General features: G+C 42.8%; 1 protein-coding gene across 3 annotated transcripts in view; it reads left to right on the top strand.

The window, feature by feature from the left end:
* RAP1GDS1 (Rap1 GTPase-GDP dissociation stimulator 1) overlaps positions 1-24,341 on the top strand; it is a 166,872-nt gene that overhangs the window by 93,843 nt on the left and 48,688 nt on the right. For 2 of the 3 annotated variants that reach the window (XM_088464422.1, XM_088464424.1), the window contains 2 exons: positions 11,422-11,568; positions 21,447-21,575. In XM_088464422.1, coding sequence (XP_088320548.1) covers positions 11,422-11,568; positions 21,447-21,575 — 276 coding nt within the window. The remainder of the gene's footprint in view (positions 1-11,421; positions 11,569-21,446; positions 21,576-24,341) is intronic. The other variant, XM_088464423.1, reaches the window with a different exon arrangement.

The raw sequence follows: 24,341 nt of genomic DNA, 5'->3' as shown, positions 1-24,341 counted from the left end.
AGGTTACAAGAAGAAGAAGTGCTGAGCTGAACGAGAGAAGAGACCTCTGAGGGAGCGCAGTGAGTACACTCAGCTGCGCATCCCCCGTCTCCCGCCCTGCTTCCCGACGCTGGTTTAGAGCAGCGCTACAGAGCTGCTTTCTATCTACTAAGTCTTCCCTCTCCCCGCTAGTTTAGAACATCGCGGGCTGTAGAGGGGCTGACAGGTGTTGCATACAGCGGTACACAGGCTCCCCTCTCCCCGCTAGTAGAGCGGCAAGCGGGGCAGTCAGAGGGGGAAGTTCACATATGGCCAGCGTTAAGCAGCCATATTGCATGCCTCAGAAGGAGGAAGGGGGCTCTCTATATGCGGCAAGCTGCTGTTACAACAGCGTGGCTGCCGTTTCTAACACACTACCTGCATCTCTCCACATTACAGGAGAGTGCAGAAGCCACACAGTGTGGGCAGAATGATCTCCTGGCACACACCCCTTCTACAGGATCCTTTCCAAAAGGGTCTGTGAAGATAACACTGGGGTGTACAAGGTCCAGGGAATCTGAATTATTGGGAGGGAGTGGTGTGAACCTCCTCCTCTGTTTCCCACTAGCCTTCTGTCTCTGTACTGATTCTGTTTGAGTGGCTGTGTGTGTATACCAATTATCAGAAAATGTTTGGTTGTTCTAAATGTAACAACAAACTAAGCCAATTCCTGTTGACACCACGCTATGTGATGCTTGTTTAGTAACACAAGGGGCAGCACAGATGGTGTAATGGTTAGCATTGCTCCTTCACAGCGCTGAGGTCGTGGGTCCCACTACGGCCCTTAGGTGTGGAGTTTGTATGTTCTCACTGTGCTTGCGTGGGTTTCCTCCGGGTGTTCCGGTTTCCTCCCACTATATATATACCATTATAAACCTCTGTGGCGGCTACTGTATCGCCTACTCCTCCATGGGCCGCTGACATGGCAGGAGTTATGACGGCTGTAACGTCAGAATTGACGGCTAATAGGAGGGTTAACCAAATATCTGGACTGGTACAGATTATGTGTACCGCTTCTACATTGTCCTCCACTGCCTATCATAAGCCTGCAGTGAGCGTCCTCTGCCGACTGTCCTCCAGTCGTATGAGGAACCCCTCGCAGCTCCGCGTTGCCGAATTTAGAATCTGTCACTCGGGGTGGAGCCTTAAAATTCTAGCTGTCAGGCAGATCCTTAATCTACCTGAGGAAGTAGTTCCTGCAGCTCACACAACCGCTTCTAGACAAGCTCTCTGTGGCCTGGAAACAATTGGATAAGCGGTTCCAAATCCACACTGTTTCCCTTCTGGCTATCCATTTCCATTATCCATGATGGAAAACACCTCCTCCAGTAGATGCATTTGTTTTTTCGTTTTTTTTTTTTAAGGAAACAACGATTCCTTTGCCGGGCCACTCACGTTACCAGTGGCTGCCTATAGGCTGATTGCTGGACAAGTCGCAGCACTTCCTGCATCAGTCAGTAAAGGTTTGCAGCGTTTTGACATAGTTGTGTGTGTGGCTGTTTTTCTGCTGCCTACTGATCATATAATACTACTGTGGCTCTCCAACTCTTCTGCTCGCAAGTTGGAATAAACACCTCAATCCATTTACAGCAGCAGGAGCCCAATTTAGGCCTACGCTTGTTAGCGCCTGGGTTAACAATGCTGTAATTGCTGGTGGACCAGTTGATTATGGGCTTGGATACTTCTAGAGCAGAGTTACGATTATTAGCAGAACTCTCCGTGAGTCAACAGTTTACATGATATCAGTCAGATCAGTGCTCGTATGTCCGCTTCTGCTGTTTCTGCCCACAGAGTTCTCTGCTTGCTCTCTTGGCAGGCGGATGCAGACTCCAAACGGGCTGTTGAGGGTCTACGGTTCACAGGTGATATGCTTTTTAGTCCAGAACTGAAAAAATGGATATCCCAAGCCACTGGGGGTAAGTCTTCTTTCCTTCCTTAGAATTCTCTGTCACCCAGGAGGACTTACACTGGTCCCTTATTTAATTCCTTTCATGCATCCCTTTCGTTAAAGGGCCAGAGGTACCCCCTCGCACATTAGGGGTGGCAGAGGTAGAGGTCGCCCACATACAGTTACACGTCGACAGGATCAAAGACGAGTCGACCAACAGGTGGCTGACTGTCTCCCATCCCACTTGGGATCTCCTGCGATGGGACCTTGCTTACAGACTTTTCAACAAGCTTGGAACCAGACCTCTTTAGATTCGTGGATTCGCAGGCTACTTTCCGTACGGTTCCGAATAGATTTCGAGGTTTCCACGCCACATCGGTTCTTCTCTACGAGTCTGCCGGTGTCCACGGACAAGGCCACTGTTAAACCTAAAGTCTTCAAACAGTATCTGAAGCTGTATCGTTTCACTATGGAGTCACTTCAGTATGTCATTGCAAGCTTCGAACCGGCAGAGTTCCTAATTTCTCTGTATATAAAGGATGTGCATCACCCTGTCCCAAATTGGGAACCGCATCAGGCTTTACTGCATTTTGCGATTTTGCAAACTCCCGATCAGTTTCGAGCGTTGCCGTTCGGGTTATCCTCTGCTCCCCGTGTTTTCACTAAAATTATGTCTGTCATGTCGATCAGTTAGTCAAGGCTCCATCGAACCACTTCTCTTGGACCATGCCTCACTGACACAATCAATTTCAAGAAACCCAATCCGAGTCCGTCCCAAAGACTCCAGTTCTGGGGATGATCCTAGATACGGCATTACAGAGGTTTTTCCTTTTGGAAGACTTGGCATCCGGCTGCTCTGTCAGCTAGCCCTCAGACCAAGGAGGGTGTCCTTGCTTCTCGGTCTTCGTCTCTTGGGGAAGATGGTAGCTGCTTTCAAGGCACTACAATTCGGACAATTCCACTCCCGAGTGTTCCAGCTGGCCCTGCTAACACAGGGATCAGGGTCTCACCTGCATCTAAATCAACTGATCCATTTGGCCACGGCAACCAGGGTGGCACTCCTCTGGTGGATATGACAGACGCCAGCCTCCAAGGATGGTGAACTATGCTCCTCGACTATTACTCTCATCGGTGGTCCCTACAGAAAAGACGGTGGCCCATAAATGTGTTGGAACTCTGAGCAGTTTCCAATGCTCGGCTAGAAGCAGCGCAGTTTCTAAGGTCCCGTCTGGTATGAGTTCTGTCAGACAACGCGAGGCTATCGCTTACATTAACCGCCGGGCCGGCACTTGAAGTCGTGTGGCCATGTGAGAAGTATCTCAGATTTTCTAGTGGGCCGAGAGTCAGTCAGTAATCCTGTCGGCAGTATTCATCCTTTGAGTGGACAACTGGGAAGCAGATTACCTAAGTCACCATATATCCATCCCGGGGAATGGAAGCTTCACCCATACGTGTTTCACGCACTGGGGTCGTCCTCAGACGGACCTCATGGCATCTCGATTAAACATAAGTGACCAGGATACGTGTCAAGAACTCTGGATCCGCAGGCAGAGGCTGTCGACGCCCTAACAGTTCCATGGACTGACGACATAGTTTACCTGTTTCCTCCGATACTACTAATTCCTTGTCTACTAAATCGAATAAAACACTAGTCGGCCTTAGTCATTCTCGTGGCACCAAACTGGCCTTGGAGGAGTTGGTTCTTCGGTCCTTCTTGGCAGTCGATCCGGGTTGCTTCCTCTTCATCCGGACCTTCTGCAGCAGGGTCCTTTAGTTCACCCCAACTTAGCACAACTGCGTGGAACGGGGTGGTTCTTGAATCCGGAATCTTAGATGGAAGGGCATCACAGACTCGGTTATTTCCACAATGCTTCGCTCCAGGAAACTGGTTTCGGATGCGCATTATCATTGCATCTGGCGCTCTTCTATCATATGGTGTTACAGTCGGGGCCTTCCGTCAAGGGTGTTTCGTTATCCCGTTTTTACTTCTCTCCGAACGGGATTAGATTCTAGTCTTCGCCTAGGATCATTAAAAGTGCAGATTTCTGCTCTTTCTATTTTATTTCAACGCAGGTTGGCCCTCCTACCTGCAACGCAGATTTTCTTCAGGGGGTGTTGCGGGTGCAGCCACCCTTTGTACCACCTATGGCTCCTTAAGTCTTATACTTGGTACTTTTGTTTCTTCAGTCTTCCATGAACCTCCCAAGAGGTTGATATTAAGTATTTGTCTTGGAAGACGGTCCTCCTCCGGGCTTTGGCTACGGCTCGTAGGGGTTTGAATTGGGGGCTCTGTTTTATAAGCCTTGTGTTTCATGATGATAGGACGGGGCTCAGGACGCAAGCTACTTTCCTTCCTATGGTTGTGTCTGTTTTCTGCATAAATCAGCCTATTGTGGTACCTTCTTTGGTAGGGGACTCCGGTATTTCTTCTACCCTGGATGTGGTTATAGCTCTCCACCTCTATGTTGCTTGGACGGTGTCCTTACACGAGTGAGGAGTTTTTTTTTTTGTCCTTTTATAAGGCTGTTCGGAAGGGTTGGCCAGCGTCCAAACAGGGTTGGCATGTTGGCTTAAACTGACAATCTGTCAAGCTCATGTCAGCAATGATCGTCAGCCTCCTATGTTCGTGTCGGCTCATTCCACACGTTCTGTGGGTACGTCGTGGGCGGCACGTAGGGGTGCCTCTACTTTACTATTGTGCCGTGCGCCCACTTGGTCTTCGGTGCTCACTTTTGTGAAGTTTTATAGAATACATTTGCAGCTTCAGCATCATGTTTTGCCGCTTTGTACTGCAGGTTCCTCATAGCGCTCCCGCCCGTGGGGAAAACTTTGGGAAGTCCCCAGCGTAAGCACCTCCAGTGTCCCCTAGTGGATGAAAGAGAAAATAGGATTTTGGTACTTACCGGTAAATCCTTTTCTCTGATTCCACAGGGGACACTGGACGCCCACCTCAGCGCTCTTCGCCTGCCTGTTCAGTTTGTTCCATATGTTGGATGGTTTTGTTGTGTGATATCCTCTTCCTTTCATTCCGGTTGTTCTCCATCTCCTCTCGGTCTTAATTTTCTAAACTGAGGGCTGGTGGGGAATAGAGGGGGAGGAGCTTCACACTTCTAAATTATTTAAAGTGCCAGCTCCAGCTATCCACGCCTCTATACCCCAGCATAAGCACCTCCAGTGCCCCCTGTGGAATCAGAGAAAAGGATTTACCGGTAAGTACCAAAATCCTATTTTTCCATATAAAAAAATCAATTCTTCTCAACCACTGTTAAGTGAATGAGCATGGGACAGGTACACTGGAATGTATGTACTGGGGGCCTGATTCAGAGCCGCTCGCTCTGAATCAGGGTGTGTATTTACATTTTTTTATTTTCTCCAGGCCGCTCGCAAAGCTGTGGGTGACCACCCACCGCTTGTGCGAGCGGCCTGGAGTCCGTCGCGATTATCGCGACCACTGGGCTTGTGACGAGACCCTGTGGTAGGGTCTCGGCTCCCGCAAGCCCAAGTGGACTTCCTGCTCTAATAGAGCAGGAAGTCCACTACTAACATCACTACATCAGTACTGACATCAGTAGGTCCGCCCTCAAACGCCAGGCGTTCCTTTGGGAACGGCTGCATTTGCCCAACTACCCCCCCCCCCCCTCCCCACCTACAAAATCGGGCGAGCTGTCACTCACCATGTTTGGGTGCATTGCCAACACATCTGCGGTGCCAGGAATCATTTTATTTAAAAAGCATGGCTTCCTGTGCCACCTTGTGACACATTTAGAGAATGTAAATGACAGAAGTTCATTGAATTTCTTCAGTTGTCTCAACTAGCTCTCTCTCCCAAGTCTTTATTTATTATCAGTTATTTATATAGCACGCACATATTCTGCAGCTCTTTACAGAGAATATTTGTCCATTTACATCAGTCCCTGCCCCAGTGGAGCTTACAATCTATATTCCCTACAACATGTACACACACACACACACACAAGGCTTAATTTTTTTGTTGGGAGCCAGTTAACCTACCAGTATCTTTTTGGAATGTGGGAGGAAACCCACTGAAGCACAGGGAGAATATATAAAATCCACACAGTTAGGGCCATGGTGAGAATCGAACCTATGACCTCAGTGCTGTGGCGCAGTAGTGCTAACTCTTACACCATCCGTGCTATCTTTGGTTATGAGGGTTAAGGTCTATAGGGGTTTTGTAGATCTTGTGTAGATGTATGTGATATAATATGTGGGTTCTTGTATGGCAACACACAACCCCTTCAGAGAAATTCCATAGCCCTTAACACGGTTGAGTTCTGGCCTAGTTGTCCTAGAAAGGGTCTGCCTTGTTTACTGAATAAAAACTTGGGAGCACCAGAGTGCTCTAGGAGATACACCCATCAGCCATAACCAAATGCCTAATATCATCTGGTGTCCTGTGGTATTTGGCACGAAGACATTAGTAGCAGATCCTTTTATTCCTGTAAATTGCGAGGTGGGGCCTCAATAGCTCAGACTTGTTTTTCCAGCACATCCCACAGATGCTTGATTGGATTGAGATCTGGGGAATTTGGAGTCAACACCTTGAACATTGTCATGTTCCTCGAAAAAATTTTGCAGTGTGAGAGGGTGCATTATCCTGCTGAAAGAGGCCTCTGTCACCAGTGAATAACGTTGGCATGAAGGGGTTGCTTTCAGCGGTGGAGAGGGGTAAGCATGGACACTGACCAGTCTGCGGCTACACTGACCATTCACAGCAAGCTGCGATGCACTAGGTGCACTGTGTGTTCTGACACCTTTTGATGCACTGTGTTCTGACATATTTCTGTCATAGCCAGAATTAACTTTTCAGGAATTTGTGCTACAGTAACCCTTCTGTGGGATTGGACCAGATGTGGTAGCCTTCGTTCCCCACGTGCATTAGTGAGCCTCGGGTGCCCATTACCCTGTTGCAAGTTCACCAGTTTTACTTCATTGTACTACTTTTGGTAGGTACGAACCATTGCATACTGGGAACACCCCACAAGACCTGCCATTTTGGAGATTCTCTGACCCAGTCGTCTAGCCACCACAATTTGGCCCTTGTCAAAGTAGCTCAGATCCTTACGCTTGCCTGTTTTTCCTGCTTACAACAACGTGGTGGGATATATAAACAAGATAATCAATGTTATTCACTTCACATGTCAGTGGTTTAAATGTTAATGGCTGATTGTGTATGTATCAATGCTAGTGTGGTAATGGGATAAATAAACTGTGGAGATGTCTCAAAGCTTCTAAAGAGTGGAAAAGTGAACAAGTTACCAATAGCAACCAATCAGCTTCTACCTATCATTTTATAGAATATACTTGATAGATGCTAGCTAGTAGCTCATTGGTTGCTATGCGCAACTTGTCTACTTCTCCACTCTTTAGAAGCCTTTGATACAAGATGAGGTGGTGGAGCCAATTAAACAGAGTGATTGATAAGTGAGATGATGCATTATGTGAGAATGTAAGGAGGGGATGGACGTTAATTGTTTGATGTAATGATGACTGAGCGGGTGGTGAATGTTTTGGGAATTAATTTAAACAGAGCACTCGATAAGGAATGTTCCAATATGTGTTTCTCTTTTTACGCTATTGAAAATATTTTTTCCTACTCCATGCCAATTTACTTCCATCATTCAAGCACCTTATTTAAGCTGGCTTGTTTTTAGCTAGCTCCATATAAGTCTCGTTTGAAAGAGATGTCTTGTGCTTTGTTTGGAGAGTTTTTATTTTATGTATTCAGGTTTCTTTTTTAGACCTCTTTGTCGCCTTTTCCTGTGATTACACATTTGTAGGCTAGCCATAATTTTTTCATGACTTTGTAGTTTCAGAGGTATTACTTAGGACTCAGGAGAGATTAATTACCAATTGCTGTATTGGTTTGAGTTTTACAATGGGGGATCCTGCAGAAGAAACTCATTCAAACTCCAACCGGCAGATTTATTTAAACACTAGCACAATCACACTTCCATAGGCTGCGAGCAGAAATGTCATGAGAGACACATCTCGCAAAGCCGTTGGAAGCAGTCTGCAGCAGCTCGTGGGTAATTGAATGGGTCTCGTCCATTGTTTGGGGGTAGTCTGTGAGATAATTTGGCGTTTGGTTCTATGTAGTTTGCTCTATTTTAAGGTCAGTAGTCAGATGTAGTTGTCATTGACAAATAGTCAATAGTACTAGATATGGGTGAGTGTGATCATTTTGTAGTCTTGCTCTTCAATACATGGTTAGCAGTCATGCAACATATTTACTTTATTCTCAATAAGCATCCTGAGAGATTTTCAGGAAGAATCCAGCCTTTGATCCAGAATCCAGTTTTAATTTGCAATCTGAGGGGTATATTTACTGCAGTGCAGGTTTTTAGAAGTGCAGTTATTGCCTATAGCAATTAGTCAGATTCTAGCTATTATCTTCTAGAAGATGATAGCTAAATTATAAGTAGAATCTGATTGGTTGCTATGGGCAACAACTAGACTTCTAAAAACCCGCACTATAGTAAATATACCCCTGAGTGTCATGTCTGTGAAGAGGGAATGGGTATGAAATACCAGTGGATGTTTAGCTGCCGGTTCAAATCCTGACTAGGCTGGCAAGTACCCTAACCCTCCCCCCCACTAACCCTCCTTTAGTAGTGCCTAACCCTAAGACTTCCAATGTTTGGCAGACCAACTGCCGCTCACCCAGTGTTCTGTCATCCCTACTGTATGTACCTACCCCCAATGTTGCCCCAGTGCCACACTGCACGGTACAAGTTTATGCCTTTCTGCCTAAAATACCGTCTATTAGTTCTAATGTAAAAAAAAGAGTGAACCAAAAGAATATTTGATTGAAACGTGCATTAAAAATGGAAAAATGCTTGGTCCTACATGATGCAGGGTGTATGGAATAGAAATTGTGCTGCATTGAAGCATCCATTCCTCTATCCATTACCTGTCCCCCCCCCCTTCTCCCCAGACATCTTCTCAGTGCCCCCAGCCCTGTAGTGAGGCAATTTGAGGGTTCTGTCATACTGTCTCCCCGTGGCACTGGAGCCCCCGGGTACCTAGGCCAGAGGTTCCTCAGAAGAAAGAAAGGTGTATCGCTAACAGCATTATGTGAGACAGGGGGGGTGTCTTTGCCTAGACTGTGAGGCTGGAAGTTGCCAGCAATGCTTCTGGAGGGAATTGCTTAGATGTTCCTTTTCCTCTTGCGCAGTGGGATGCAGCTAGCAGTAAGCCGGGCTGTGGAATGATGTGATGTGGGAGACAGCAACGGAGTAGACGCAACAGTGCCAGCACCAGACACAGTGACGATTAACAGCTCATCTACACTGATCCGTGCTGCCATGATTGCATTAGCATATGGGGTGAATGTGTGTGTGTGGTGGACAGGGGAAGCCCACACGTGTCCCTGGCGGGGGGGGGGTTCACACGTCCACACAAAGCCAATCACTGGTCGGAGCGGCCTCTCCCCTCAGCACATACACACAGACTGAACTACGTGCTGTCTGGCTGGAGCACATAGCACGGAGGTCAAAGTACCCAGGCACAGCTGTAACTCCACTCTCACATCTCCCGGTACATAAGGATGAGCCACACCTTGAGATGCAGAGATATCCAGCTCTTCAGACCGACCACTGCATCCTTGGTCCGTACATTAAGCTCATAGCAGGTGCCGGATGCTCAGGTTCATGAGCAGCTCTCTGGCTCCATTCATGCAGTTTCAGGTGCTGGGCTGCTGCTCTGTGGAAAGGTTGCCGGTCTCCGCAGCATACACACTTCTATAATGATCGGCGTTCGGATCTCTTAATTTTTAAGCAGTTTTAAAAATTCTTTTGATCCGGTTAGGATCGGGTAAAAGCAGAGGTCGTGTGAGCATACACCCTCTTCGAATTTCAAACCAACTGGTTGGTCGGAGGTAGGATTGAATGCAGATTAGAAGAATGTGTTCACAGCTTTACTGCAGTAAAGTATTGAATGTTCTAAAAAGAATTTGGCATTTAGCTACAGTTGAAAAATGGTTTCTTAAGCGCCAGATTACATATTCGGTAGTAGATGGCTTGTTGGAACTTATATTTAGTTTATGCCTCTGTCCATTTCCTCATTACTTGTTCTAGTTGCTGTATCCAGTTGAGCAAAGGTGACTTCCCAGTCTGGAATCTTCAGATGTTCAGGGGTCTATTTACTAAGCAGTGTTAGGAGACAGAGTGAAAAGTGATAAGGTGCCAGCCAATCAGCTCCTAACTGCTATCTCACAGGCAGTCTTTGAAAAAATAACAGTTGGGAGCTGATTGGCTGGCACCTTATCACTTTTCACTCTGTATCCTAACACTTCTTAGTAAATAGACCCCTTAGTGTGTTGCAGAAATAGTCAGAACAGTTGCTTGGCTTGGCCTGTGTCAGTAATTTGACCAATCAATCTGGCTGTTTTTTCATTAAGGGTTGTTAGCCAATATCTCTTATTTATGTATTATTATGTTAGTGTGTAAATCTGTTGAATTGTTGGCAGAAGCATATTCAGCACCTTGGAATATAAGATGTTGTCAGGTCTTTGGGGCTCATGGTGGTAAAGTAGGTGTCACCATTGGCCCTGCTTTTCTATGATGAATTAGCAGGCACCAAAGTCTGTGCTACAAGAATCAACCATGAACGTATCACCCATGTGAATTGTGAGTAGGTCACTGGGTAAATGAGGCCTTTCATATGAAGTCACGGATTGTAGACAGTGGTCTATGAGAGGGGGTCTGGTATGAATTGTCAACAGTCCGAATGTTGACACAAACTTGAGGTTAACAAGCGATATGTCAACACCCAAAAATGTTGGCTGTTAAATGTTGACATTTACCATGTGAACACTAGATTGGTTTATTTTCGCTTTACCACAAACCTAACCCTAAAAAGCAAAACAAAAAACCTTAAATTAACAAATTGCTTGTTAAATGTCGACATTATAGAAATTTTGCTTGTTGATCTAAAGTCCATGTCAGCATTCAGAACCTGTTGACATTCTGGATATCTACTTTCTTACTGGATCCCATGAGCGGAGCAACTTGTTATATTAGATAGAAAGTAATTTGATAACCTGGTACTTTAAATAGTAATTAACTTTTAAATGTCCTTTTGCTAAACATTTTTTGCTATTTTTATATATCAAACTTTTTTTTTACTTCTGTTTAAAGTATCATTGTATGTATAATTTATTTTTTTATGTATATTTTTGAAGTTCTATTACTTTTTTTTCTTTACAAGGTATGCGTTTAAAAGTAGAAACATTTTTTATATATATATAGTGCATTTTTATATGTTTGCGCATAAAATGTGCCCTTTCTTTGAAGATCTGTGTCTGATAAATAATAATTAAATACTATAGGTTTTAACATGCCAATATCACTGATTTTAGCAAACAGTGGTTGTCTGTCTGGAGACAAACAGTAATTTGTTACCCTCCTGCTATATTGTATAATGTGTGTTTATTGAGTGAGGCTGCTAATGGAATGCCTGCAATTATTTTAATGTGCCTTTTTGTTTGTTTCCAGATGAGGGCAGGCATGCAGTTGACCAAGCGGGTGGTGCACAAATTGTAGTTGACCATTTACGGTCAATATGCACTTTAACAGATCCAGCAAATGAGAAGCTCATGACTGTCTTTTGTGGCATGCTGATGAACTATAGCAATGAGAATGGTAAACTAAATGCTTTATCCAGATCCACACACACTATAAAGGCAGCTCAGCCAATGAGGTCATGTAGAAAGTATCTCCACTATTGAAATTTGCTCTCTATTACATACAGTAGATTGTTACTTCAATATAAATGCACTCTCTGCATTTTTTTAGGTAATTTTAATGTACCCTGGTTAATTGGTTTTACAAAATAAATATTTTTTTTTCAAAACCTATTTTGATTTCGTTTTAAAGTTTTAAATCTGTTGTCAAATATCTATAAGAAATCTGAAGTGTTAACTGCAAAATAATTCAATCTCTACTATGCTTTTAATTCAAGTCTCTACCAGATGGATTTGCTCTAGATCTCCAAAACAATCTGTTTCACACCCTGCTGTTCTCTAGGGAGTTGTGTGATTATTCAAATATATATTTCCTCCCTTCTCATTTGTTCACTTACCCAATAACATAACCTTATTTTATTTCCCTATAGGCGGAGTAAATGTGCAGTTAGATTGTATGCATAGTAGGACTTCAGACTTTTGATTTTTCTATTGCTTCAGTATATGTACTTTAATGAAATTACATCCACAATTACTATGGTATTATTTAGAGCTACCTATTGGTTATTAAAGGGAATGTTTATATAATTTCTGTTGGCCTACTGTACTACATTAAAGCTCATGACCTAGTATTGGCTGCTTGGTTAATTGCTATCAAGTTGATAACTTCTGCATCCCATTAATGCAGTGTCTTCAGGACCTCCAGCAGTTCACATTTTCCAGATCCCCTACCTGGTGCACTGGTCTAGTAATTACCATATGTCACTTTTTAAAAAATGTGCTACATTAATTTCTAACTGACACCTTCTAAAGATCAGTGCTGCCGAGGCCACAGATATACCCTGTTGCTTGATAGGCGGTGTGGCCAATTGTGGGGATGTAGCTACGGCCAGTTCGGCATGTTCTGCCCTGATGCTAATGAGCGTGCTGCCGCAAAGGGGACTACGACATGGAGCGGTGTTCTGCCTCCCCAGTTGTTCAGGGCCCTCTTGATTGGACCGGTAAATCTGTACTTGCCCCACTCCACACACCGCGCTCCTGTCACGGGTAATCTGGAAAACATGAACGGCTATGGATCCTGAGGAATGAGTTTAATAAACACTAAATGAATGTATCAGAGGTTTGTTACTTCTTGTTGCCTTTCATCATAATGCAGACCACAAAGCTTACTTATTTTTTTTTAATACAGTACAAATACAGTATGTTATGTTAATAGGTTTTATAAAATTCTCCATTCAAGTAAACATATACTGGTCAATAGCGTTACTTATCCAATAGCAGCAGAAAACAGCTTTAAACTTTTGGTCCAGTCTGGTCGACGTTTGGGTCACCTGTGTAGCCATTCTCAAGATCCCTCAGCAACAAAGTACATATATACTATATTGCATGTTGGATGATGGCGGTGTACTATGTTGCTGAGGGGTCTTGAGAATGGTCACACAGGTGACTGAGATGTCAACCAGACTGGACCAAGAGTTTAAAGCTGTTTTCTGCTGCTATTGGATAAGTACCGCAATTGACCAGTATATGTTTACTATTTTTGTACAATAAATTGTTGGCTTTCATATTAATGAAAGTGCTCATCTTCCCTATTGACTAATGTTATGTCACATGTCTTACAGTGGAGAATGTGACCACTATATAGAGCACAGTCAGGTGAATAAATATTGAGACATTGACAGAATTTTCATATTTTGGCCTCTATTCACCACCACAATGGCTTGGAAATGAAACAAACAAGATGTGCTTTAACTGCAGACTTTCAGATTTAATTTGAGGGTAATTACATCCAAATCAGGTGAACGGTGTAGGAATTACAACTGTTTCTATATGTGCCTCCCACTTTTTAAGGTGCCAAAAGTAATGGGACTATCGACTCAAAAGCTATTTCATGGACAGATGTGGGCTATTCCCTCGTTATTTCATTATCAATTAAGCAGGTAAAAGGTCTGGAGTTGATTCTAGGTGTGACATTTGCATTTGGAATCAGTTGCTGTCAACTCTCAATATGAGATCCAAACAGCTGTCACTATCAGTGAAGCAAGCCATCATTAGGCTGAAAAATCAAAACAAACCCATCAGAGAGATAGCAGAAACATTAGGTGTGGCCAAATCAACTGTTTGGAACATTCTTAAAAAGAACGAACGCACCGGAGAGCTCAGCAACACCAAAAGACCCGGCAGACCACGGATGGTGGATGACAGAAGAATTATTTCCCTGGTGAAGAAAAACCCCTTCACAACAGTTGGCCAAATCAAGAACACTCTCCGGGAGGTAGGTGTATATGTGTCAAAGTCAACAATCAAGAGAAGACTTCACAAGAGTGAATATAGAGGGTTCACCACAAGATGTAAACCATTGGTGAGCCACAAAAAACAGGAAGACCAGATTAGAGTTTGCCAAACAACATCTAAAACAGCCATTACAGTTCTGGAACAACATCCTATGGACAGATGAGACAAAGATCAACTTGTACCAGAGTGATGGGAAGAGAAGAGTATGGAGAAGGAAAGGAACTGCTCATGATCCAAAACAATACCACCTCATCAGTGAAGCATGGTGGTGATAGTGTCATGGCGTGGGCATGTATGGCTGCCAATGGAACTGGTTCCCTTGTATTTATTGATGATGTGACTGCTCACAAAAGCAGCAGAATGAATTCTGAAGTTTCGGGCAATATTTATTTATATGCTCATATTCAGTCAAATGCTTCAGAACTCTTTGGACGGCGCTTCACAGTGCAGATGGACAATGACCCGAAGCATACTGCAAAAGCAACCAAAGAGTTTTTTAAGGCTAAAAAGTGGAATGTTATGCAATGGTCAAGTCAATCCCCTGACCTGTATCTGATTGAGCATGCATTTCACTTGATGAAGACAAAACTGAAGGAAAAATGCCCCAAGAACAAGCAGGAACTGAAGACATTTGCAGTAGAGGCCTGGCAGAGCATCACCAGGGATGAAACCCAGCGTCTGGTGATGTCTATACGTTCCAGACTTCAGGTTGTAATTGCCTGCAAAGGATTTGCAACAAAGTATTAAAAAGTGAAAGTTAGATTTAGGTTTGTTTAGTTTGTCCCATTACTTTTGGCCCCTTTTAAAAAGTGGGAGGCACATATAGAAACCGTTGTAATTCCTACACCGTTCACCTGATTTGGATGTAACTACCCTCAAATTAAATCTGAAAGTCTGCAGTTAAAGCACATCTTGTTTGTTTAATTTCAAAGCCATTGTGGTGGTGAATAGCGGCCAAGATATGAAAATTCTGTCAATGTCCCAATATATATGCACCTGAGTGTGTGTGTGTATATGTGTGTATATATATAATATATATATATATATATATATATATATATATATAATCCAGTACACCAGCCGGGACTGTAATGACATTTGTATTCAGATACATATACTTTAATATGGAGTTGGTCCCCCTTTTGCAGCTATAACAGCTTCTGCTCTTCTTGGAAGGCTTTCCACAAGATTTTGAGAATTTGTGCCCATTCATTCTGTAGAGCATTTATGAGGTCAGGCACTGATGTTGGACTAGAAGGCCTGGCTCGCAATCTCTGTTCCAGTTCATCCCAAAGGTGCTCAATGGGGTTGAGGTCAGGGCTCTGTGTGGGCCAGTCAAGTTCTTCCACACCCAGCTTATCAAACCATGTCTTTAAAGTCCTTGCTTTGTGCACTGGGGCACAGTCATGTTGATATAGAAAAGGGCCTTCGCCAAACTGTTGCTACAAAGTTGGAAGTATAACATTGTCCAAAATGTCTTGGTTTGCTGAAGCATTAAGATTGCCTTTCACTGAAGATAATGGGCCTAGGCCAAACCCAGAAAAACAGCCCCATACCATTAATCCCTACTCCACCAAATTTCACAGTTGGCACAATACAGTCAGGCGGGTAACGTTCTCCCGGCATCCGCCAAACCTAGACTCGCCCATCTGACTGCCAAACAGAGAAGCGCGATTCGTCACTCCACAGAACATGTTTCCACTGCTCCACAGTCCATTGTCTGTGTGCTTTACACCACTCCAACCGATGCTTGGCATTGGCCTTGGTGATTTGAGTCTCGCATGCAGTTGCTCGGCCATGGAGACCTTTTCCATTAAGCTCCTGCCGCATAGTATTCTATTCACCAATGGCCTGATTATTTATCTGTAGTTATGGCAATTAATATTAGTCATGTGTAGTTGGTAGGATGTAGTACTTTAATTTACATTATTATGGGGTAGATTATTACACAGGTGGCAGAGAAGTCCACTTAACAACAATATGTTCACTGAAACACAGCTAAAAGCATATGGCTGCATAGCGGGTTCCGTGTTCAGCTGCGGTTCAGTAAACCACTAGCCGGTCAGCCACTTTTTATACTACGGTAATTTCAGTCACAGGAGGGATTTTCAAGTTTGAAGAATGTGCCTCTGTACTACTTAATCAGTAGAGATGATGTGTGTGTTTATGTATGTATGTGTGTGTGTGTGTATGTATGTATATATTTATATATATATATATATATATATATATATGTATATATGTGTATGTATGTGTGTATATATATATATATATATATATATATATTTTGTGTGTTTAGAGTAGGTATAAGCTAAAGTTGTCCACTGTGGGCCTGATTCAGACCCGGTCGCAAGCGCTGAGCGCTCGCAACCGGGTCGATGGTGGCCCAGAGCGCATGCGCACAACAGAGCTGGCTCCGTCGTGCGCATGTGCGAGACCTGGGATAGCGACGGTCACTCCGCCGCTCCGGGTCTCTCAACAAAGGGGGCGAGCTGTCGATGTTGAGTGACAGCTCGCCCCCATTGGTGGGCGGGCCGGGGGGGTGGCTGCCCAAATGGAGGCGTTCCCATGAGAACGCCTGTCGTTTGGGGGCGGCCCTACTGACATCACAAGTGATGTCAGTGGAGAGCTTCCGGCTCTGTTAGAGCCGAAAGCTCTCTAGGGCTTGCGGCCACGAGACCCTACCACAAGGGTCACGTCGCAAGCCCGATGGTCTTGACCATCGCGACCATCATCATGGCCGCTCGCTATAGCTGTGGGTGGAAACCCACAGCTATGCGAGCGGCCAGGTGGCCGCTCCTTAAAGCAAAAAAAAAGATGGCCTGATTCAGAGCGAGCGCTCTTTCGGACGTCCGGCTCTGAATCAGGGCCTCTGTGTGCAAACCGTTGTATATGGAGTTTAGTGCATTAATGCAACATGATCTATGGTCAGGGTGACGCGCTAAGAATGACGTTTAGATTTAGGCAAGGTTGATGTAGGGGTGTATAGTGTGTGGCTCTATGGATCATGGATTAGGCTAATGGTTTAGGAGTTTTCTTATGTTACTAAAGGATAAGACACATATTTATATGTTAAAATTTGGTGATATTGTATGTTTAACTGAAAAGAAGATACATTCTGAACGGTGCATATTTAAATATGACACCTTATTTTAATGCACAGTTACTAATTATATGCTGAATTTGAGAGATTGAAGAATCAACTGAATGTGACATATGCAAAAGCAAAATGAGCGATGTAACTGCCTCTTAGTTCTGCCGCTACCAGTGTTCCCACGCCATTCCGACAGCACATCCCCAGCATCACAGATAATTGAATCGCCTGTATGAAGTCTTTCAGGTGACACAATTTCCTGGGTACAAGGCTAAATGCTCTGACCCGTTTCACCTTTTTTGCCTGCTACAAAGCTTGGAATTTCCACTCTCAGGAGCCTCATTAAGAATTGAAAGTTAAGGGGAAGTCAAGGTTGGATTTTGAAGACCCAGATAAATCTCTGATGGAACTGCTCATAAAGGGCCAGAGTTGCAAGTAATGTGGTCACAATTCTGGCCTCTTCCTGCAATCCCATGCAGACATCCTCCAGTATTCAAAGGGGGCTGACGTATCAATGCGACCACAGTCTCCATCTCTCCCCTTGTGAGAGCAGACGTCATTATTACCAACAGCATTTGCATTGGCGCTAGTCATGGTACAGGAGATCCTGATGTAAGTCATTTAAAGTGCTTATGCAGCCGGCGGCACATACAGTTTTCCCCAAATTGTTTGATCTGTCTGCATTCGGAATTGTGTGCAACTCTGAAATAGGTCTAAACAGTCCAAATATGTAGAAAGGTTCCGCTGACACCAGAGTTATGGTCCATAGCACAGGATTGCAGAAATAGGTCTGTATGCAACAGTTATCAAAAAGGAAATTTGCTCTATGACCTTGTCACAAAATTCAATGTTTGAAATGTTGAAACAATTCATAAACAAGAAACATTTTGGTATACATTACTGCTGGCTAATGAAACAGAAATGGATCATTTTGCCCATAACATGATACATCTGGGTAAAAAAAGAGTATCTTAAGCATTGGGGAAGGAAGAGGCGATATATTATTTTTTTGGGTTGTGTAGCAACCACTGGCAGAGGAAATCTTATCCATGTGGGAAGCAGAATAGGTTCAACTAATATCAACAAATCATTGAAGCTAATGTACCAGGGTCAGTGAAGCATTTGAAGCTGAAAATATGTTGAATATTTAATTAAGGCAATAATCCAAAAACATACCTTTTTAAGATTTATTTAAAAAGATTTAAAAAAAAATTAAAATCCTGTTAGAGCACCCTGTCAGTCAGTAGTTGGTAACAACTTTAATAGAAATCAGACATTTTTCTTCAAGTAAAGGCCCCCATACATCAGAGATTGATTGCAGCAATCGTGCAATTTGCAATCGATTGTTTATAAAACTCTTTCCCTTTTTCAATCGATTGCAGATTGCATAATTGCCACAATCGATTGAAAAAGGGAAAGATTTTTATGCACAATCGATTGCAAATTGCACGATTGCTGCAATCAATCTCTGATGTATGGGGACCTTTAGTTATGCATCTTTCTTTTCCACTTTGCCAATATTGTCTCACTAATTATTCTCATGAATTACTTATAAGAATTAGGGTCCTATTCATCATACGTTAAATGCCCCAGTAACCATGCGAAAACACTAGTTTCCGCATATTTAAGTTACCGGGCCATTCATCATCAGGGATCCGAATAGGACCACCTGATATTCAGCAAACTCTGAAAACTGAAAGTTTTCTGAGTTTGCATGCGAGAACAAGCTCCATCTTCAGATAGCACTTGTTCTCGTAGCCCCGCGCCTTCCTATGGGAAGGAGTTCCAGGGATGTGAAGAGGGATCCGAGCGGCGAAGAGTATCTCACACGGTCCCTGATGATGAATAGGCCCGTTAGTGAGAGAAACTCCCAAAGTGGAAAAGAAGGAAAGAGAACACAACTAGCTGTAAACTGACAGAGACAGCTTGGCATAAACATTGCTCAAGTACATTATATTCAATGTCACCACACACATGTGATTGATGGTACTACTGGGCTCAGCCTCTGAAACTCAGCAGTCCTGGATCACCACTGAGATGGGAACTGCTGTGTCTCCTCTAAGCAGGGAAAAGGTTAACAATGTACAAAGACAACATATTTCTGCATATTAAAGAAGTGCTAAAATGATATTTCATTAAATACAAGGGAAATAAAAATGCAATGTTTTAATTTGTTTAATTTGTAAATAATATAAAACCTACCAGATGTTGCATCAGTGTATTCAGACTTTTAACCCTATCTTTTTAACCTGAAGTTTTTTTTATTTATTTTATTTGCTCGGAAAAAATTCAAGATCTCTCCGGTTGTGAATGTAACCATCATCACTATCAGCCCACATTTGCACCCACCCTATCCTTGTAGCAAGAGATCAGTCAGAAGTCACTCTGATCTCTGCATACGCTCGCCTCTGACTAGCCAGCAATAATACCTACATGCCCATGACACGCCCCTCAGAGCATTTAACCAATTACATCCCTGACTTGCCAGTATTTGCGATAAATTGCATATGCTTGAACCTATGTACAATTCTGAATCAGCCCCTCTGAGATATTGCTGAATTAGTAAAATACATTGACAATGCTATGATTGACACTTAGGCTTGATTTACATGTATATTACTTTAGCCCATAATATGGATGCTTCCACTGTATGTAACAGGTCTACCTTAAGCTCCCAGAAACGGGCAAAATACTAAAAGTACTCTTAGGGGGCAATTTAAATTCTCGGCTATGTGCAGTTGTGATTTTCGGCTACACGCATCAATAATTAGAGTAGCCCAACATCGCTAATTTTCCTGCAATCCTTATGGGGTGCAATGGAAAATTGGCAATATTGGTGCCTACGAGGTGCTGATGTTTTGTCCGTCCCCATGGGTTTCTGATGGCACATTGACAAGAATTGAATTCCCCCCATAAAATACCAAATTGTTTAAATGACATAAAATAATATAAATGAAAGCCCCAAATAGTAAATTCACATCTTCAACAGGTATGATAGGTGAACTATAGAATAACTTCTTTCATAATTTTCCCTTTTCACTTCTACATTCTTGTAATACATCCAACCCATTATTCTGAACTCTCAGCTTTTGCTCAAATCTTAATGGCGCTAGATTTATGGGTGCAAAGATGTGATATTCAATGTTGAGTTATGCAGGGATCTGTATTAAGTTTACATATTTAATTGCTTTAATAATTAAGGTTTACTTAATCAAATGCATTTTAGGGCTAAACTTGTCTTAATTTTCTATTGTAATAATCTGTGTGTGAAAAGGATTAGGATTTTAGGGTAACCTAAATAGTATATTGCGTGTAGCTGGATGCATGTGACATACACTATGGAAAATATTGTGTACTGTATATGTTTGACCATGTCCTAATCTACTTACCACTTTTTTTTTTACTCTTTATTGGAAAAGCAAATTTCTATAGGCTTGTTTGCACTTGATTGGTTCTTGCTGGGTCCTGAGACATTTAATTCCAAAGCTGTTACTTATTGGGTCAGGATCCAAAACATAACTGATTTTGTGATTTACAGTGCCCACGTTCCTTTCTGTGCAAGCCTAGTGCATACTACTTGCTTTTGTATTCATCATGTTTTCTTAAGTGTTATGCAGACATGGGACAACTGTCCGAAATGCTTGGAATTTATGGTTTTCCTCATCATGTTTTTTTTTTTCCCCCATAATTTGTAGCTGAAAGCATAAAATATATACTGAAATAGATTTATTTAAAAAATGGCTGATCTTTACATATTACCATTTACTGCAGCAGTGGTCCTTCAGATGGCTGTAGGCGGAGATGCTCTGTGATCACGTCTCTATGTGCTTTAAATCATCACACAGCAGCAGTTACTAAATCTTTTTTAATTCTCTCGTTTATGGAATCCTCCAGATAATGTTTTTCCCAGATAAGTGACCCCATAGCTGTACAAACTTTGCTGTATAGTAGTAGAAAGTACTTCTTCGTTAACGTCTAATCAATGAATGGTTATGCTGATTCACAGACTTTATTTGGGTCCTAATTAAGTTTACTAAGTCTTTAATATATACTGTACATTTCTCATTTGTTTTTGTTAGTTTCTTTCCTATTAGACATTTATTCTTTATCCTTTAGAAAACAGTTAACATTGTTTACATTAACCTGTTGGTATTTGTTTGATGCACTTATGTTGATAGACTATATTAATTTGAGTTTATATGCCATATAATAGAAGCATGCATTTTTGCACTGTAAAACAATGTGTCACAGTTTGGAGTTTAATGTCATTGTTTGTATTACATTTTAAACCATTTTGTCTTTATCTTTTCTTGGTAATAAATCAGCATCTATAGTCACCAACCTGCTTAAAATGTAATCTTTTTTTCCATGTATTATATAAATGTATTTTCAATGCTCTGAAAGCAATTATTATATGTCTGACTGTCTGGTTTTCTTTCTGTGTCTAGATTCTCTGCAAGCTCAGCTCATAAATATTGGAGTTATTCCTACATTAGTGAAGCTCCTAGGCGTTCATTCTCAGAACACTGCTTTGACAGAGATGTGCCTTGTTGCATTTGGAAATTTAGCAGAGCTTGGTAAGTATGCTAAATGCAAAATAAAAAAAGCTTTCTTAAAGAGGTAATTTATTGTATACCCATTCCTTTCTCTTTAACTAAAATAGCAATGAAAGCCATAACCTACCATTTTGCAGTATGGAGTCCTCTACCAGACTGTGCCCCTCTGGTGGACTAGATGTAAGTTCCATCTGGAGTCTGTTAGGGTCATCTATTCATGTATGTGAAAGAGGGGAAAAACACACATATATACTGTGTGTGTGTGTGTGTGTATACAGTCAGGTGCATAAATATTGGGACATTGACTGAATTTTCATATTTTGGCCTCTATTCACCACCACAATGGCTTGGAAATGAAAGAAAACAACATGTGCTTTAACTGCAGACTTTCAGATTTAATTTGAGGGCAATTACATCCAAATCAGGTGAACGGTGTAGGAATTACAACGTTTTCTATATGTGCCTCCCAATTTTTAAGGGCCAAAAGTAATGGGACTATCAACTCAAAAGCTATTTCATGGACAGGTGTGGGCTATTCCCTCGTTATTTCATTATCAATTAAGCAGGTAAAAGGTCTGGAGTTGAATCTAGGTGTGACATTTGCATTTGGAATCAGTTGCTGTCGACTCTCAATATGAGATCCAAAGAGCTGTCACTATCAGTGAAGCAAGCCATCATTAGGCTGAAAAATCAAAACAAACCCATCAGAGAGATAGCAAAAACATTAGGTGTGGCCAAATCAACAGTTTGGAACATTCTTAAAAAGAAAGAACGCACCGGAGAGCTCAGCAACACCAAAAGACCCTGCAGACCACAGAAAATAACTGTGCTGGATGACAGAAGAATTATTTCCTTGGTGTAGAAAAACCCCTTCACAACAGTTGGCCAAATCAAGAACACTCTCCGGGAGGTAGGTGTCAAAGTCAACAATCAAGAGAAGACTTCACAAGAGTGAATATAGAGGGTTCGCCACAAGATGTAAACCATTGGTAAGCCGCAAAAACAGGAAGACCAGATTAGAGTTTGCCAAACAACATCTAAAACAGCCATTGCAGTTCTGGAACAACATCCTATGGACAGATGAGACAAAGATCAACTTGTACCGGAGTGATGGGAAGAGAAGAGTATGGAGAAGGAAAGGAACTGCTCATGATCCAAAACATACCACCTCATCAGTGAAGCATGGTGGTGGTAGTGTCATGGCGTGGGCATGTTTGGCTACCAATGGAACTGGTTCCCTTGTATTTATTGATGATGTGACTGCTGACAAAAGCAGCAGAATGAATTCTGAAGTGTTTCGGGCAATATTTATATGCTCATATTCAGTCAAATGCTTCAGAACTCATTGGACGGCGCTTCACAGTGCAGATGGACAATGACCCAAAGCATACTGCAAAAGCAACCAAAGAGTTTTTTAAGGCTAAAAAGTGGAATGTTATGCAATGGCCAAGTCAATCCCCTGACCTGAATCCGATTGAGCATGCATTTCACTTGATGAAGGGAAAATGCCCCAAGAACAAGCAGGAACTGAAGACATTTGCAGTAGAGGCCTGGCAGAGCATCATCAGGGATGAAACCTAGCATCTGGTGATGTCTATGCGTTCCAGACTTCAGGCTGTAATTGCCTGCAAAGGATTTGCAGCAAAGTATTAAAAAGTGAAAGTTAGATTTAGGATTGTTTAGTTTGTCCCATTACTTTTGGCCCCTTAAAAAGTGGGAGGCACATATAGAAACCGTTGTAATTCCTACACCGTTTACCTGATTTGGATGTAATTACCCTCAAATGAAATCTGAAAGTCTACAGTTTAAAGCACATCTTCTGTCAATGTCCCAATATTTATGCACCTGACTGTGTGTGTGTATATGTGTGTGTGTGTGTATATATATATATATATATATATATATATATATATATATATATATATCTTTATATCTTCTGATTTAGCCAAGTTAGGAGAGCTTACTTATAGCATACCATACTTCCAATTTATTCTTCAGGGTCCATAGGGATCCACAGGGATATTTTGGTTGGAGAGATCAGGCACCAAACAATGAAAGCTTCAGATCCCAGGACGCCTCGGGTCCTTCTCCATATATACCCCGCCCCTAGCCATAGGCCTTCTGTTATTCGTTTGGTGCGGCAGCATCAAGAAGCACCTTTGTAACAGGACTGCAGTCCTATGCTTTTATTTTTATGTTTTATTTTATGTATTTGGGTTGGCAGTACTAAGCGTCTGAATTAAGACTCATATACTGCGACTCCATCTACCTCCGCCGGACCGCAACACCAGTGATTTCGGCGGGTCGTGGCTCAGCTTGCTAGCAGCGATACTGCGACCTGGACTGCAACCGGACGCACGGAGATGTCCGGTAAGGCGTTTCCTCGATTACGGGTAATCGCGAGCGGCATTCCGTGCTTCTGCTATCAGAGACGCACCAGAAGCAGCTGCAGTCAGGGTCCGGGATTGTCCGCGTCCTCACTACACCACCAGGGCCTTATCGTCTGACGCCGGCGATCGGCAGCAGATGCTTCTACTGCCACAAGGCCAGTGTACCCGGCTAGTTAACGCAGCTTAGGGGAGGTAGGTGCTCCCCAGGCAGCTCTTCCCCCGACCCAGACAGTCCCTACGAAAGGTTTCGCGCATCTGTGTTGCTCCGCCTACCCTTCATGTGTATATAAGATGCACAAGTGCGCTGCTGTTGGTCTCAATAGGGTTCGGGTCAGTCTCTGTGGGTACCGCTCCCGTGGTTAAGTTATACAGGGCTCTATATCCTACCATTCCTGGT

The sequence above is a fragment of the Taudactylus pleione genome, unplaced genomic scaffold, assembly GCF_031769625.1.
Source record: "Taudactylus pleione unplaced genomic scaffold, aTauple2 ptg000055l, whole genome shotgun sequence".
NCBI lineage: Eukaryota > Metazoa > Chordata > Amphibia > Anura > Myobatrachidae > Taudactylus > Taudactylus pleione.
Note: the sequence above shows the minus strand (reverse complement) of the source record. Positions and strands in the feature narration are given on the sequence as shown.